General features: G+C 34.6%; 1 protein-coding gene across 14 annotated transcripts in view; it reads left to right on the top strand.

The window, feature by feature from the left end:
- The window catches only part of DOCK9 (dedicator of cytokinesis 9), a 129,305-nt gene that overhangs the window by 39,048 nt on the left and 74,742 nt on the right, over window positions 1-15,515 (top strand). For all 14 annotated transcript variants that reach the window (XM_066986508.1, XM_048072715.2, XM_048072718.2 and 11 more), the window contains exons 3-7: window positions 6,748-6,837; window positions 8,516-8,598; window positions 10,170-10,239; window positions 14,415-14,510; window positions 15,161-15,295. In XM_066986508.1, coding sequence (XP_066842609.1) covers window positions 6,748-6,837; window positions 8,516-8,598; window positions 10,170-10,239; window positions 14,415-14,510; window positions 15,161-15,295 — 474 coding nt within the window. The remainder of the gene's footprint in view (window positions 1-6,747; window positions 6,838-8,515; window positions 8,599-10,169; window positions 10,240-14,414; window positions 14,511-15,160; window positions 15,296-15,515) is intronic.

Raw genomic sequence — 15,515 nt, forward strand, 5'->3', positions numbered from 1 at the left:
TGTGCAGGTTACCATAATCATATTTACAGGTTTGAAACCTTTAATCTTGTTATGGTTGCCAATATAATTTTAATCATTTAACTGAAGGCATGTTTTCTGTATTTGCCATTCTACTTCACAACTATTTTCTACTTCCTCTTTCCTAACTTGTTGCTGTTACATAATGCATGGGCAGCTCTTGGTAAGCCTCAACTCAAATTCCTGATGTTGCCCTCGTCCCCCATAAGATGACTTCAGTACAATGAGTTACAGTGTTTAGAACTGCCTCAATGTGTGTTTTGAACAGCTTATAGGTGGAAGCTCCTACCATTGTTTAAAAACCTGTTCAAGCCATTTCCTCTTACAACATTCTCATCTTATTTTTGCAAAGTTTTTCCTCGTGCTTAGGTTAAACCGATTATGATCTAAAAACCACTTGCCTAAAAAGGAAGCCAAGCCCTAATAATTTCTAAGACATTGAGTAAGGTTATTTTCTTACCAGCATTGCTAGCTTAACTAGCGCTTAAAAAGGCACTGAAAATCTCTCCTAATACTTACTCTGCAGCAGTTGGATACCTTTTCTGCAGTTTTTAGTAGAGTACAGAAGTCGTATTTCACAGAGGTGGATTGATAACACTGTTGAATTTGTGTTAAAGTGGAGATTATTGGGGGAGAAATTAGAGACAAGTGTTCATGCTTAATTTGGATAACATTTTTTCAGGTAATGCTTTTAGTTAACCAAAATATAATTTAATGGACATGTTTTCCATAGAATTAGTAACAACAACTTGCCCTTTAACTGCTGCTAGTATTTTGTAAGAAATAATGATTGAAGAAGATATTTTTGTACCTTTTCTCTGCTTTTTTTGGTTGCTAACTACAGGTTTCAAATGTGTTTGGGATATGTGTAACTTATTAAAATACATTAAGTACATTCACATTGCTGTTTTGATTCTCATTGCCAAATTATTAGGTAACTACCTTATTGTTAGTTCTCCTCAAGTAAATTACAGAATATAGTTTTCTACCTATCATATAGCTGTGGGAATTATAACAGAGTAGACCTGTCTTGATCCTAGCAGCTTCTAGTTGCATTCTCTTTGAGTTTTGGTTAAGAGTTTTCCTGCCACATTGTAAGACTCGCTTAATATCTGGTTCTGAATTCATTGCCAATGCCACATTCAGTTTTTTAACTCTTACCACATCAGAGATGTTAGGTAGTAAAGGAGATCTGATGAGAGCTTCAAGTCTATATTGGAAACTAGAAAGCTTGCACAGTGGCAGGCTTCTTCGGACCACGTATTGCTTGCTCTTCTGTCTTTCTCCCAGTGAAAGTTATTCCCCTAGTGAGGAGGGAAAAAAAGGGGTGGGTGCTGGTGGTGGGGGAACTAAAACCGGTAATTCACCTGTTTGTGTTCAGCAGTGACTGTTCTCCAAGCACGCTGATAGAAATAGCTCTAACTGTGCCCCCCCCCCCCAGCTATTCAGCTACTGCTAAAGAAATATGTGAGCATGGATGGAGCAGAAAATGCTCTGTTCTGGGAAAACTGACAAAGGTTCAAAGATTGGTCTTCAGCCAACTGATCTAGTTACATGAAGCTTTCCAGTATTCCACTTAAATGCATTTGCCATCATCCTAAATTTGGTTGGCTGAGGTTATGAATCTTGGTGTTTTTTTTTTTTTTTTTTTTTTTTTTTGCATACATAGATATATATATGTGTGTGTATATATATATGGTAGAAGCTCATTTACTTTTCAGAAAAGTGTGGGGTTTTTTTTGGTCATGCTCTGTGTTGATCTTCCTATACAAATTAGTAGGATTGTAATTTTTTTTTTTATCTTGAGTTTCTACATTTCCCTGGTGTTATCATATTCAAACAACAGCAAGCTTTGCTTTTCTCTGGTTTCTAGAAGACCTCTTCATCAGCAACTTTCTCTCCACATATTGTGTCATTTTTTAACTTATCATTTCAAGATTGTTTCAGTTGCTTTTCACAAGCTCAAGTTCTGAGTTTTCTGTAGTGGAATCAGTAATCAGGTTTCTCCCTAACTTGTTCTCACCAACCTTGTGGTACCTTTGTGCTTTGCACTCAACTGTTAATTTCTAGCTACTTTTTGTTGCTTAATTTTCACTGTGGTCTCCATATAATGTGTTTGTTGTATTAAGATGATAGAACCACTTCTTCCCCTCCTTGGAAATTTGCATATTAATCTCTCACTAATCTCAATTACAGTGCTGTCAGTCAGTCACGCAGTCACTCTTCTAGATACTTGCCTCCCAGCAAGAGTCTATTGCAGGTCCATTGGGTACTCTTGTATTGAATTTTGTGCCTTTTCATGGCTTATAATATTAATCCAAATCACTTGCATTTCGCTAAATTAGTAAATAATGAAATGGTTTCTTAACTAAGTAAAATTAGTTTAAAATAGACTACCTCCAGGAATCACATTGACAACGTAAGGTCAATAACTGTGGAATTGGTGGTGCTTAACTGCACTGTAGGTAAATTATTAAAAGAAACCTTAACCCAAAACTGTACTGGTGATTACTTTGCAATAAGACACCTCATATCTAAACACTTTTATTTCAAAATGTATACCTTTGGAGTACAATCTCCATTTATTCAGTGAAGATTTTTCTCCATACAGAATAAGTTTACTTGCAAGAAGTCCAATGTGGGTACATTCGTACTCAATTATGCCATTACAAAGTTATCCTATTGTTATTTTGAAGGCATTTTGGAGCCTAGTTTAGCTGTTGTTTCGCCTTTGTTCTTTTTGAGTTTGAGTCATATGGAGTTAGAATACTTTCACTTAGAGCTATTGACTTTTAGTTAATACGAGTTAAGCAGCTCTGGAAATAGGTATCATGCCAGCTTTACAGAAACAGAAGTAAGCCTAGGATTCTACAAGAAGGCATATCTTGAGTAGAAGGAACAAGCAAAAAAAAATAGTAGTGTCTGCATTTTAGAGAGAGCACAAGCTGGTCAAAATACAAAAATTATTTTTGAAGTGTTCAAAGAAATTTCACTAACTTTTTTTCTTTTAAAATCTGTTTTATGTTTTTCCTTGAGTCCTTAGTTAAGTAGCCTAAATGCAGAGTTCAATTTAGCTTATAAATTACTATAGCCTTTGACATTCCCTGTGCAAGTCTCTTCTGACACCTAATAGCTAAGGGCATGATCTGAGAGGCAGCATGCCGTCTTTTCAATTGACTGTCTTTTAAAATGATCTCTGTCACTACTTCTTGAGGATTTGCCTCCATAAAACATCATCCAAAGTGTATGGGAATGTGTGGGTAAGTGACTGTTGAATTGTTATCCTGTAGTCTTTTTTCCATTTTTCCTGCATTTTGCATAGTCCTTATTTTGCCAGCGAGATGCAATATGCTATTGATATCCTCCATTGCTTTCTCTCTCTACTTTGCAGCTTTTATACTTTGCAGTATAAAAGTGATATATCAGCAGTGACACTTCGTGCTTTTTCTGTTTGCTGTAGCTGCTGAGACTTGTGTAGAATGGCAATACTGTCACTAGGCAGACTGTCCAATTTACAGAGAAGAGAACTTTATCAGATAGCCTGAAGTACTTATCCACCTCCAAAGAGGAGAGAAAAATATGTAACAACTATGATAAAAACACAGGAGGAAGAAAGATAAAAGCCAAGGAATAAAAAAAACCAAACCAAAACAAAAAAAAACAGGGCTCTCGGGCGTGTCTGGTTGGCCTCAAGATGGGCCAAATGGACTTGAAGAATGTTGTGTTGGCTGGCTTCTGTCTCACCTACATCTACTGCAGTTGATGAAGTATCTGCACGTGGGACCTGTTGTTCAGCGTGAAATTGCTCAGAAACAGATCATAAGATACCTGAAGTACCAGAGAAAACCGTAATTTAAGATCAGCCATTATTTTTTGCTATAGAAATGTAGGTGTTGACACCTTATGCCTCAGAATGATTAATTTTGAGAGCTACTTCTTTGTGTGTGATTTATTTTAAAATGTATATAAGAACCTCATTAAAAATATGAAAATACTTTGTATATGAAAAATCCACTTATACTTTTCATCTTGATAAAATCGAAGACTGAGTTCTCTTGACTTATACTTTGTAACAATGACTTCTGTATAAACTGTGGCCTGGAAAAAGGGTAACCATTGATGCAAGTTATTATGTTCATTTTAAATGCTTAAAGGACACATTATGTTAAAGACACCCTGCTACAAAGTCCTTGGCTGTCTTTGACAGATCTTTAGTGCCACCTGAAAGCATGTTTGTCTTAAAAAACCCTGGCCATCTTGCTGTTACCTTGCCGTGAAGAATGGGGAAGGAGGACTAAAATGACTCAGAAAATTGCATGCTAGATTTTAATATTAGTAAAAGCGTAATTTTTTAGCCCAAGTGTCAGAAACACAGCTAAACTGTCAAGAACATGAGAACTCCTTCTAGCCTGAGATACGTAATGTGGAAAATCTAACTTCAAATTGGTTATGTGTTGCCGAATCCGAAGCAATGCTCCATCTCACTAGCGGATAGTTGTACAGCATTTCATTTGTACTAAACAGTTCAACTAATGTAGTTGTGAGGAATGTTTGCAGTCGTTCCTAATTTTTCTTCTGGGTTATACTGTATATGTATATATATATGGTTGCATCTGAAAGTATTGCTCTGTTTAGTAGTGATTTTTAGGAGTTTGCTCTAAATAAAGATATCTTCATTTGGTGCATTTCCTGGCTCTCAGATGAATTATTGCAGCTGCAGGATGACTTGACAAAGAGGCAGCATGCATGATGTCAGTTAATAATGTGGGTGAATTTGACAAGCTAAAGGTTGCCTGCCATTCCTCCCCCCCCAGTCCCACTTTGGACATTCAGTCTCTCTTCCATATTTTTAAAAGATACATAACATTTCTACATCTCTCAGATTTGTTTCAATTCACTGAATAAGCTTGAAAGTGACTTGAAATTGAGGGGCATATATCTATCCCCATGTTTTTGGCCTGATTTCAAATGTTGGGGGGAAAAAACCAATGCATTTATGCCACGGATATATGACGGTCAGAGATGTTTACCATTTTCTCAACATCACCGGTGTTTTTAAGAGAAACAGCAGATTGATTTTCTGACTGCCAGCAAACTGAGCTTTATCTGCAAACTTCTGTTAAAGATGATGGATGATTAAAATCACTTTTTAACCTAATACTGAAAAAGCAAAAGTATCATACTTGAGTATAACTAAGGAGTTCATGATTATTTAATATGGTGAACACCTGCTAATGTAAAACAAGAGTAAGATTTTGTATTTGATTCCAAAATAAAGGAATAAAATTGAGCCTGGTTTTATTTTTCAATGTCAGTGAAAACAAATATTTTAAAGCTTATGTGGCTTTAAAAAAGCATGTTTTCTTAATAAGGAACACGTTTCTATAATTTGGAACACTTAATTCTTAAATGCTGTTACTATATGCAGAAGTATCTTCTTGCAGTTTTTTTTTAGCTTTGTGTTTTATGACTTATTTGATCCATGAGGTGTTTTTTATAATTTTTATTATTATTTTGTGGTGTTTTGCTTTTAGTACCTTCTCACCTCTCACACTCAAGCAGTTAACACTGACACTTTTCAAGTCACTTTTAGCACAGTTTGGACTAGATGAATGACTCAACCATGAGAATAGGAGAAATTTTCCTCTGTCAAATCTTTACTGTACTTGAATATTCTAACTTCAAAAGCCACCCCCAGCTAATGGGGTGGGCCTTTGTAACAATAATCACCTTATAGATCAATCTCTCAACAGGGACAAGTTAAGATAACATACTGCCATGTCTTCTTTTTTTTTTTTTTTTGACCATTAATATGTGGAGTTTTGTCTTGTCACACTTTTCTCTGATCATTCCTGGTGTTGCAGTGTATGGAGTGTAGGTAACAAGTGAGCGGTCACACCCCCTTCCAGGCCCAGGTTGTGAAAACGCCGTATCCATCTCTGACCTAATCTCAGATTTATTTTTTTAATGCTTTCCACGTGGTACAAAATCATTTCTATTGTGCAATTGTGTTCCAGAAGATTCTGTGAAGTTTCCATCTTTTACACGTAGGAGTTTAAAGTGCCTAAGGCTTACTTTGGTATTGGTGTTAGAAGCAGAAATTCACAGTCACAGTGAGATTTCCTGCAGTCTGTCAGCCTTCCTTTTCTTCTCTCAACTTTGGCATAGAATGGGAGCAAGTTCTTACTTAGTAAGCATCCTTTGGTAGACAGGAGGATATCCAGGGATCAAGGCCATCTTTCTCACCTTCAGTCGAACAATACAAGTCTCATGTTTTTGCCCGCTGAAATCTGCAGTGGAACTGTTCTTCTTATTTTGGTATGAATTGTTGCCTTTCTTGAGTAATAGTTTTTATACGTAGCAACAACACTACCCTAATGTCTGCATCCAAAATAGTGAAGTTATGTTGTCAAGGGGGAATTATTTTTACTAGTATTTTCTTGGCAGTGGTAACTAAATAGAGGAAAACACTTTTTTTCAATGGCATCTAATTCTTACTGATTCCGATCTCGTCATCTTAATCTGGCTGAAAAGAATTCTTCTGAGAGAATAAAGCTGCTAATGTTTGAATGAAAGCAAATTGTCATTAGTGCCTGTTCTCCAGTACTGTATTCACAGGATGTTTTCTGCTGAGCTTCTGTCCTAGCTATAGTGATATAACTGAGTGTTGCTATATTTTATCATCTTTTTAAATTGAGAGTATCATTAATGTTTGTTGTTGTTTATCAGACAGCATTATTGAAACGTCAGAGTCGATACATTCATTCAACAGTTCCTGAAAATGCGGAGAAAGAAGCTCAAAGCTTGTTTGTAACTGAGGTAATGTTGGAATTTTATGTGGTTGTGTGTAATAGCAGTGTTATAACTGAAGTGTATTACTTCTGCTTTATTTATTGTTTAAGAAACAAATAAAACCCTGAAAAATTATGAAATGTTGCAACTTAGTTCTCAGTGCTTTGCTTTGAGATCTAGTTCTGTTTAGTTTTCTCAAGGGAAAGAAAATTTCTAGGGAAAACTAGTATTTTTTTTCCTTCAGTGGCTGGAAAAGAAGAATTACTGAATAGCTGTGAATGATACTGTTTGTGTAACTGATTTTGAGGATGCTTCTGTCTTCACCTTCTCTTACCCTTCATGCTTTTGGCTTTTGCAGATGGATATGGGTGACTTATATACATAATATTGATGACAATAGTGAATCTGAATGAATCAGTGTGGCTGTCTTTTTATTAACGTGTTTCATCCTAGTCATTCTTAGTTTGTTCTTAATAATCTTGTAGTTTGCTGGAACAGAAGTATTCATAACATTAACACTTGTAGAGGCCAAAATTCATCCTCACTGATCAATTTCTGTGCTACATGTAGAAGAAACATATTCTCAAACTTAGTTTCTCTTAACTGCTTGTGTTGGCATTCCCTTGATTCTGACTGTGATACCACGTTACCTTTAGTGTCTTGTTGAAGCCTTTTAGGATTAAAAGGTTTAAGTTTTTTTGCCTTTATCTACTGTTTTTCAACTAATATACTTCAGGGTGATGTTTTAACATCTGAAATAAATAAATGTCTGTTGTAATATAAGGAAAACTGATGGAGCTTCAAATAGCTGAAGCTATCTCAAACCTTGAAGTGATTTCTCCACAGTGATTGATAGATAGCCTTAATACCTAACCTAAACAATTCTAAGATAAATTTGGAATAGTAGACGAGGAGGGAGGAATGTTGTAGGTAATTCAAGAAGTTTAATGAGTTTCTGTAGAAACAATTGCTTGGCAAATATTAACTTTGTATTTTGAAATATAAAGAAAAATATTTTTGAAGTATTAAATGCTGTATATGTGTGCACGTAAGTCTATTCCTGTAAAATAGATTTTTTTTTTTAATACAGGATTTCTGACAACAGATCTTGTCAGTTTTATGTTACTTCAGTCAAAGCCAAGATAAATCAGTACTTTTATGTTGTAGCAATATGGGTGGAGTAAAATGGTATTTCCTGTGTTCTAGTCCAGGGCTATTGCTTTTCAACAGCTGCAAGCATGACTGCACTTAAATTTGTGCTTTATGCTAGAGAGCATGCTAAGCAAACTTAGGCTAGAAGCGTAAATGTAAAATGTAATATTCTATTTTAAAAGTGCATGTGTATGGTAATGCTGAGGTTTTTAAAAGCTCAGTCACGTTTCCAGCTGCAGTGAAATGCTGCAGTGAAATGCTGCTTTAACTTTTGAGACAACTGAAGATGGTTAATCCAGATGCTGAATATACTCACCATTTTCTGATTTTGTATAATATCTATATGATAACACCCTATTGAAACATTATGTGTTACAAAAAGCTTTATGGCACCGAACAGTATCACGAAAGAAGGGAGGTGTACAGAATTTTTGAAGATCGAGTTCATAAAAGCTGTATCTGAGGAGGATTTTTGTGTGTGCATCTAGTGAATGCTGTTGTTACAGTCAATTCTCTTCCAATTAATGCTGATATTTGGTTTCCATTGAAATAGTGCATCAAAACCTACAATTCAGACTGGCACGTTGTTAACTATAGATATGAAGATTACTCAGGAGAATTTCGACAGCTTCCAAAGTACGTATGTTATCCACTGGTATAGTACAGATTCTGAATTTGTGAAGGAACTTTAATATCAAAGTATTTACCACAGAAATGTATTCATGTAACATGTGCTTTGAAATATGCTATACCAATTTCTATTAGTAGTGATGATGAAGATGTATAGGGTGGAATTAATATGGAATTTGAAGGGATAAGATCTTGTTAAACCATTTTCTGGGAAGATACCTTAGTTACATTGCCCTACTCATAGGGAGGCTGAAACGTGAATTTGTATCATGGACAATTTAAATGTCAGAACTAAAACACGCTAATGTTTTGATGAAACTTAAATGGATATTTCTTTGTTTTTGCAGCTTCAAAGGCAGCTTTTAGAGCTCTCTTTAGAAGCTTAGGAAATAGAACCCAACAGACAAACATTTATAGAATATTAACTGAGAAATGTGGATGCAGTTATTTTTGAGCGTTGTACGAGTACACCTTATACCCAAACAAGCAGACAAGTGTTTATCTAGGTTTTTCTAGAAATCTGAGTAAAAAGGTGAACATTGCTTTTCTGGAATCGTGTTTGTTTTGTTCCCATCTTGAAACTTGCATTTAATGAAATATAGTTTAAAATGGATTAGCTCTTTTTTAAGTGCATATGTTCCTCCTTGGTACAGACATGCAATGTAGCACCAACTCGTGTTTCTGAGGTGCAATTAACTTTGATGTTATGTACATCATTCTGAGAAGTTCTTGGGGAAAAATATAATTGCAGATGAAATATACCTTCCTCAAAAATTAAAAAAAATACTGACATAGGTTATGTTAGGTTCTCAGTACATATTTAATCAAATTTGTTTTTGCTATGCTATGGATGTTTGGTATTCATTTTTATGTTTGTATTGACAGTTGATAACAGCTATAGAAATTCTTGGAACAAAAGTTTTGTTTAAAATTCGTGTGAAGAAGGAGACGTGATTTCACTAAGAGATACTATTCCCATTAGTGAAAAGCTTTGCTGTATTTATGGCACATAATACAGATGTGTCTTCTACACATTCTTCTACAGTCTTCTGTAGTCTTCTATACTTCTTTCTTCACATTCTGGAAGACATCATAGTTTTCTGACAGAGGTGGGGAAGAAGAATCAGGAGGAGGAACTTACACTGTTTGTCTTTGATTTGTTTCTAAAATGTTGCACTTAAATTGACAACTTAAAAAACAAACAAAAACCCAACATTGCTTCTGCTGTCATGTGTTATGTCCTTCCTAAGTCCAGATAACCGTTTGCATTGCAGTTTGTTATGGGTATCAGTTATTGCACCTAAGATACTGAGAGTGCAGTGAACAAGAAGGTATTTGGTTCTCTTCAGTTAAGCGTAAGGACAGTGACAAGCAGAACAATAGAAGGGCTGTGACCAGATATACAAATGAGCAAAATTACTGAATAAGAGAGATTTCATGAAAAAAGTATGGTTTTTAGCCAGTTATTCTTGTACTTTTCCCTCTTCAGCTAGAGAAATAACATCTTTATTTTTGCAATATGAAGTATGTAACCAATCATGAAATATCTAGTATTTTATAAGCCTTTTCTTTCCTAGTAAAGGGACAAAACCGGAGAAGCTTCCAGTGCATTTATACGAAGTGGATGAAGAAGCAGATAAAGATGAGGTGAGATAACAAAATAATTCCTTGCTTTCTCCTGCTCTCAGTAAAGAATGTTTGCGGTAAGGAGAGGTTAAAGTTGGGTTAAGTGTTGATGTCAGTAAGTGACAACTGATACTATATTAAACAGTCTGATTTGGAGGGTAAAAAACAAAACAAAACAAAAAAGCAACTTGTACCTACCTCCTTTGAAATAGCGTTGTATTCCTTAGATCTGTCATATGAGTAAAGCAAGTGTTGACAGATGCTGAAACTGAGGAAGTTAACAGTGTTGAAGTATAATCTTTGAGTTTTAATAAGGTCTATCTTACTTTATACTGTTTCCTTCTAGATGGCCATGTATAGAGAAATATTTTATGTAGTTTAAGTTGCAAAGCTGAGTAAAATCATAGGTGAATTTGTTCCAACATGAAAGTACACACACTTAAGAACACATGGCAGTATAGCATACAGTTAAAATTAGCATATGAGTTACAATTTGATATAAATTTGAATGCAGGATGACTCCTGAAAATCTGAAAAAGTCAAAATAAAGTTTACTAAAACTCTTAATTGTTTTCCTTTTTTGTCCTTGGCCTAGGGAAACTGGTTATCTATAGTCTCAAGAAATTTTCAATAATGTCTTGAATGTCAAAGACTTTTTTTCAAAAACTGCTTCTGTTATTTGTGTTATTCAGTTTTTACCACACCCTGTTCAAACACAAAGTTGTTAAAAGCCAGTGCTTTCTTTGTGTATGAATACTTGAACTCTCACATCACAGAAAATAAATAAATAAAATGCTTTTTGTAGCTTTGCCCATGACAATTACTTTGTTTATAAATTCCTTGTATTCATAACTGCTGTGTATGAAACAAAAGTAGTTCCTTACAAGTTTTCCCAGATTCAATGTGGAAAAAGTAGTCCAAGGAGTGTGTCTGAATAGGTAGATCTCCGAACAGTCTCAGGATGCCATTTTTTCCCAACATTGCTATTAATGTGCACTGTAATATTTGGACGGACAAGTAATTTCATGTATATGTATGTAAATTTTTCTATTTGTACGGTGGAAATAGTTATGTTCTCTGTTGTACTGAAATTTAAAAGACTTGGTGTTATTTAATGTGATAATATTTCTGACAACAGAAGTGTTTTACAAAACAGTGAGTTAAACTTGGAAAAAAACAAATGGGGATAGAACTGACTGTGATTGTTATTGGGAAAAATGCTTCTGGCTACAGTTAGTTAAATACTGCAATAATATAGCTTTGCTATTGCCAGGTGGTAAGCTTTTTTCTTTTACTAGGAAATGTAAGTGGAAGGGACTTCCTATTTCATTCTGTCCAATTTCCTGTTACACCAGGCAGTAACGTCATCTTTTCCAGAGCTACAGTCACTGAAGAAGAGTTCTGTTACTCTTTGCTGAGGAACTTAACTTATAAACAGAAGAAAAAAAAACATGTTAGGAAGAGGAGGGAGCTTAATGAGAGTAGGATGGGGATGGGGGAAACAAATTCTTTCCTCAAGGGAAGAATACCCTGCTTGTTAAAAACAGTTGAATTGCTTCATATGTTTTAATCTAATCTAAAAAAAGCGAAGAGGCTTTTCTTTCAAATATTAGCATCTTTGTTTGCCAAAAACCATATGTGCAAACCTTATATTAAAAAGTGTTTTGTCTTCTTTGTTTTTTTTTTTTTGAAAGAAGATTTATTAAGAGAATGATAAAAACCAAAAAGCTCCAAGTTATTAAAATTGAAGGAAAACCACACCAAGATTAAACTAAATCTCACACTATTAAACAGGGGAGAACTAACTTTCTAAAAGTAATTCATGCTATCAGGCCATCAAGTTGATGTTTATAAATGGAATTTTTAAGTCAGCCAGGGGTACGGGATCAAGATTAGGAGCTGTTTTTATTGAAACAGTTGCTGTTGGAATAAATTTTGGAGCACAGTTTGTGGGAAAGATCACTTTAAAAAAAAAAAAAAAAGTGAAGCATAATGTGCAGCAGCACTAATAATAATAAAAAAGAAAATTAACTTACCGGCTGGAAACAGGAAGTATGTTTTCAGTGTAAAAGTTGTGTGTTAATGACTATGGACTCTGTGTTCCTTTGTATTAACAGATGGTAGGCTGGATAAATTCAATAGCTTTTTGGCTCAGTAGGCAAGAATTCTGCCTGATCGAAATGGTGTAACTAGAGAGGGCCAAATGATACTCAGTTTTAGTGGTAGGAAGCATCATGCAGTTCAGTGGAGCTGGGAAACAGTGTACCTCAGAGGCTATGAATTGCAAAGTCTTAATAGAGATAAATCTTATCTTTTGTTAATACAGATAATGAAGGAATTCTTGTCATATCAGGCGGTCCTGTCTATGGTTTATGTAACCACAGAAAAAATGTAATTTCACGATTACATAGCTTCTTGTACAGAACCAAGTTCTGACAATAACTCATCATCAACTCATCACCTTGGACTTGTAAGGGTGGTTTTAAAACCGTCCTTTCTTTGGGGATAACTCTCACCAGCGTAGGTAGAGAATCGTAGTTAGAAACCCAGTGTCTAGATTTGTCATCTTTATAGCTTGATTATGGTACAAGAAAAATTTTCTAGGTAACGGAGTCCAGAGCGGAGGGGCGGGTAACGACTTGCAAATGTGAAACAAGTAGACTGCACTGCTTGGACAGTGAGACTCACGGGGGCATATGAAAATTTGCTATTTTTGTTCTTTGCTTCTGGGGCATCTGTCAAGTGTTCTGAAAGTTGGTGACCGTGTCATCCTTGCTTTACCTCATTTTCTTGCAAGCTGACTAGAATATTTGAAGGAACAGATTGACACAAGTTTTGCCTTCTGTTTGCAGGTTTTTTTTTGAAGTTCTCATACGCATATGAATATGCAAGCTAGGCAGAATAAATAAGCTGTAAATAAATTAGCTAAGGACTTCTTACAGAATGTTCCTTGATTTAATTCCAGAAACTAATTAATATTATTCAAAATTTGGTTCAGCTGTTGAACTAATGACTGTCACCCATATGTAATTACTTTCTGTTGTATTTTGTCTTCATAACTGAGAAAAGGAATTAGAAAAAGTAGATGTGGCAGTTGAGGAAGGTTTTTGTTGTTGTTGTTGTTTTTTTGTTTGTTTTTTCCAGCTAGAGACTCAGCTAATTTTGAAGATTTGGGTGATTAATTGTCAAGAGTATTTCTCTTTTAGATGGTTGAAATTCTTCCTGTAAGTCTAGTTAATGTTTTTGTTGTGTCAAAATGGGTTACCTCAACTGAAAAAAATGGTAAAGTTGTCTGTATGCTACTGCTGTTAATGATTGCTTCAATAGGTGATTTAATATTTATTATGTGGAAGTTGTAGATCTGTCATTTTGATCAGTTTTAATAGTAGGGTACTGCTTTTTTAGTAGGTGTTAACATGCTATGAGGTTGGATGTAGTTTCCAAATTCCAAGAACTGGTATATGGAAGTGGTATACAGGCAGTGAGTGTTATGTGGGATACATGCACATACTGCTGGTTTTTTTTGAACTTGCCATTACTGCCGAGTTTGATCTTATTTGCCTTAGAAACCTTTGATTCCAGTGTATAAAAGCGCAGATACAATTCAAGAATTCAAGACAGTTTTCTTTAAATTCTTAAGAGAGTAATGTCTTTGAGGTAATACATATAAAACAAAAAGGTTTGAGAAATCTCGATTGAAGTTTTGGATAAGCATGAGCTTATCCAAATCTGATAATAGAAATCAGTAAAAATTATTGCACGGGGAGATTAGAATGTACAAGAAAAAAAAATACACCTTACAAAAAAAACACTCTGAGTTTTCCATCTTCCCTTCCCAGAGCATTTAGAATTTATCTTGTCTAATGTTTAGCTATCTAAATATTTAATATTTAGCTATCTAATTGGATCATCCTGCTGGTGACAGAGAGAGCCTCTATAACTGGCCAAGTTGTATATCAAAAATTAAATAAGGTCAATCTCACATTCCTTGTCTTTAATTAAAATAGTTGGAATATTTGATATATAATTTCACAGTATTTGCTATATAATTTAATAGAGCATAGTTTTCATTATATTATGAGCATAACTATTCCATCTTAAAAAAAATAACTTCTGAAATACGCAAATATATGTAATAGTTTTAGTCCGTGATGCTAAACTTTACTTTTTTTCCACCTCCCTGCCATCATCTCCAGGACGCAGCATCTCTTGGGTCTCAGAAGGGGGGAATAACAAAACAAGGATGGCTGTACAAAGGGAACATGAATAGCGCAATCAGTGTGACAATGAGAGTAAGTTTATGAATGTCCTATGCATGGTGAAAAATGAACACCAACGCTGAAATATCAGTGTCTTTGAAATATCAGTGTTTTTGAGAAAGTCCATTTTGTATGTGCTTTTCCTTCTAACAAAAACAGCATGGGGTGAAAGAGATGCTTATATGTAATTTATAGCTTTGAAATCTTTCTTGCTCTTTACTGTACTTAAATTTAAAAAAAAAGCATTAAAAATCCATTATGTGAGAGAAGTGTAGTGTTTTAAAGCGCTTTCTCAACTGGGCCCTTGTAGTGTTAATAGTAGAAAAGGGTCTACTAATGCAAGTCTTTATTTGTACTATATCTTTACTTATAAACAAATTTAGACTGATTTTGTGGGCATCACAGTTAAATATTTTACATATAGTGTTGTGGAGTCTGTTGAAAATAACTTTCAGGTAACACAGTACTATCTTCTTGCAGATTTTTCAGTTAATTTTATTTTTCAAAAGTTTCTTTTTGACTTAATGATTTCAGTCTTGTTTTCTAATGATACCCATTAGGTTATGTTTAAGTAAAAGCTTTTTTCTCTAGCTGGCTGTAAATAACAGTTATGGGTTTTGAAATATGAACCTTACTAATACTAATGTTGAAATTCTTTTTCCCTACTTCTTTCTTTTCACTAGTCATTTAAAAGAAGATTTTTCCATTTAATCCAACTTGGTGATGGATCCTATAATCTCAATTTCTACAAAGATGAAAAAATATCAAAAGAACCCAAAGGATCAATATTTCTAGATTCATGCATGGGAGTGGTTCAGGTAATTATAATTATTCTGCTTGCTTTTCAGTTAATTCAGTATTTTATAGCAAATGGATTAAAAAAAATAATACAGATAACTTTCGTCAGACATAGATAAGCATCAGTTATGCAGAGGAACAACTACATATGGTGAGTCTTGCAAAAACAATGAACTAGATTCTGAATTGAAGGAGGCTGAATTTGAAAATTTTCTCTGAAAGAAACAAAAATTACTAGTT

The sequence above is a fragment of the Anser cygnoides genome, chromosome 1, assembly GCF_040182565.1.
Source record: "Anser cygnoides isolate HZ-2024a breed goose chromosome 1, Taihu_goose_T2T_genome, whole genome shotgun sequence".
NCBI classification, from domain to species: domain Eukaryota; kingdom Metazoa; phylum Chordata; class Aves; order Anseriformes; family Anatidae; genus Anser; species Anser cygnoides.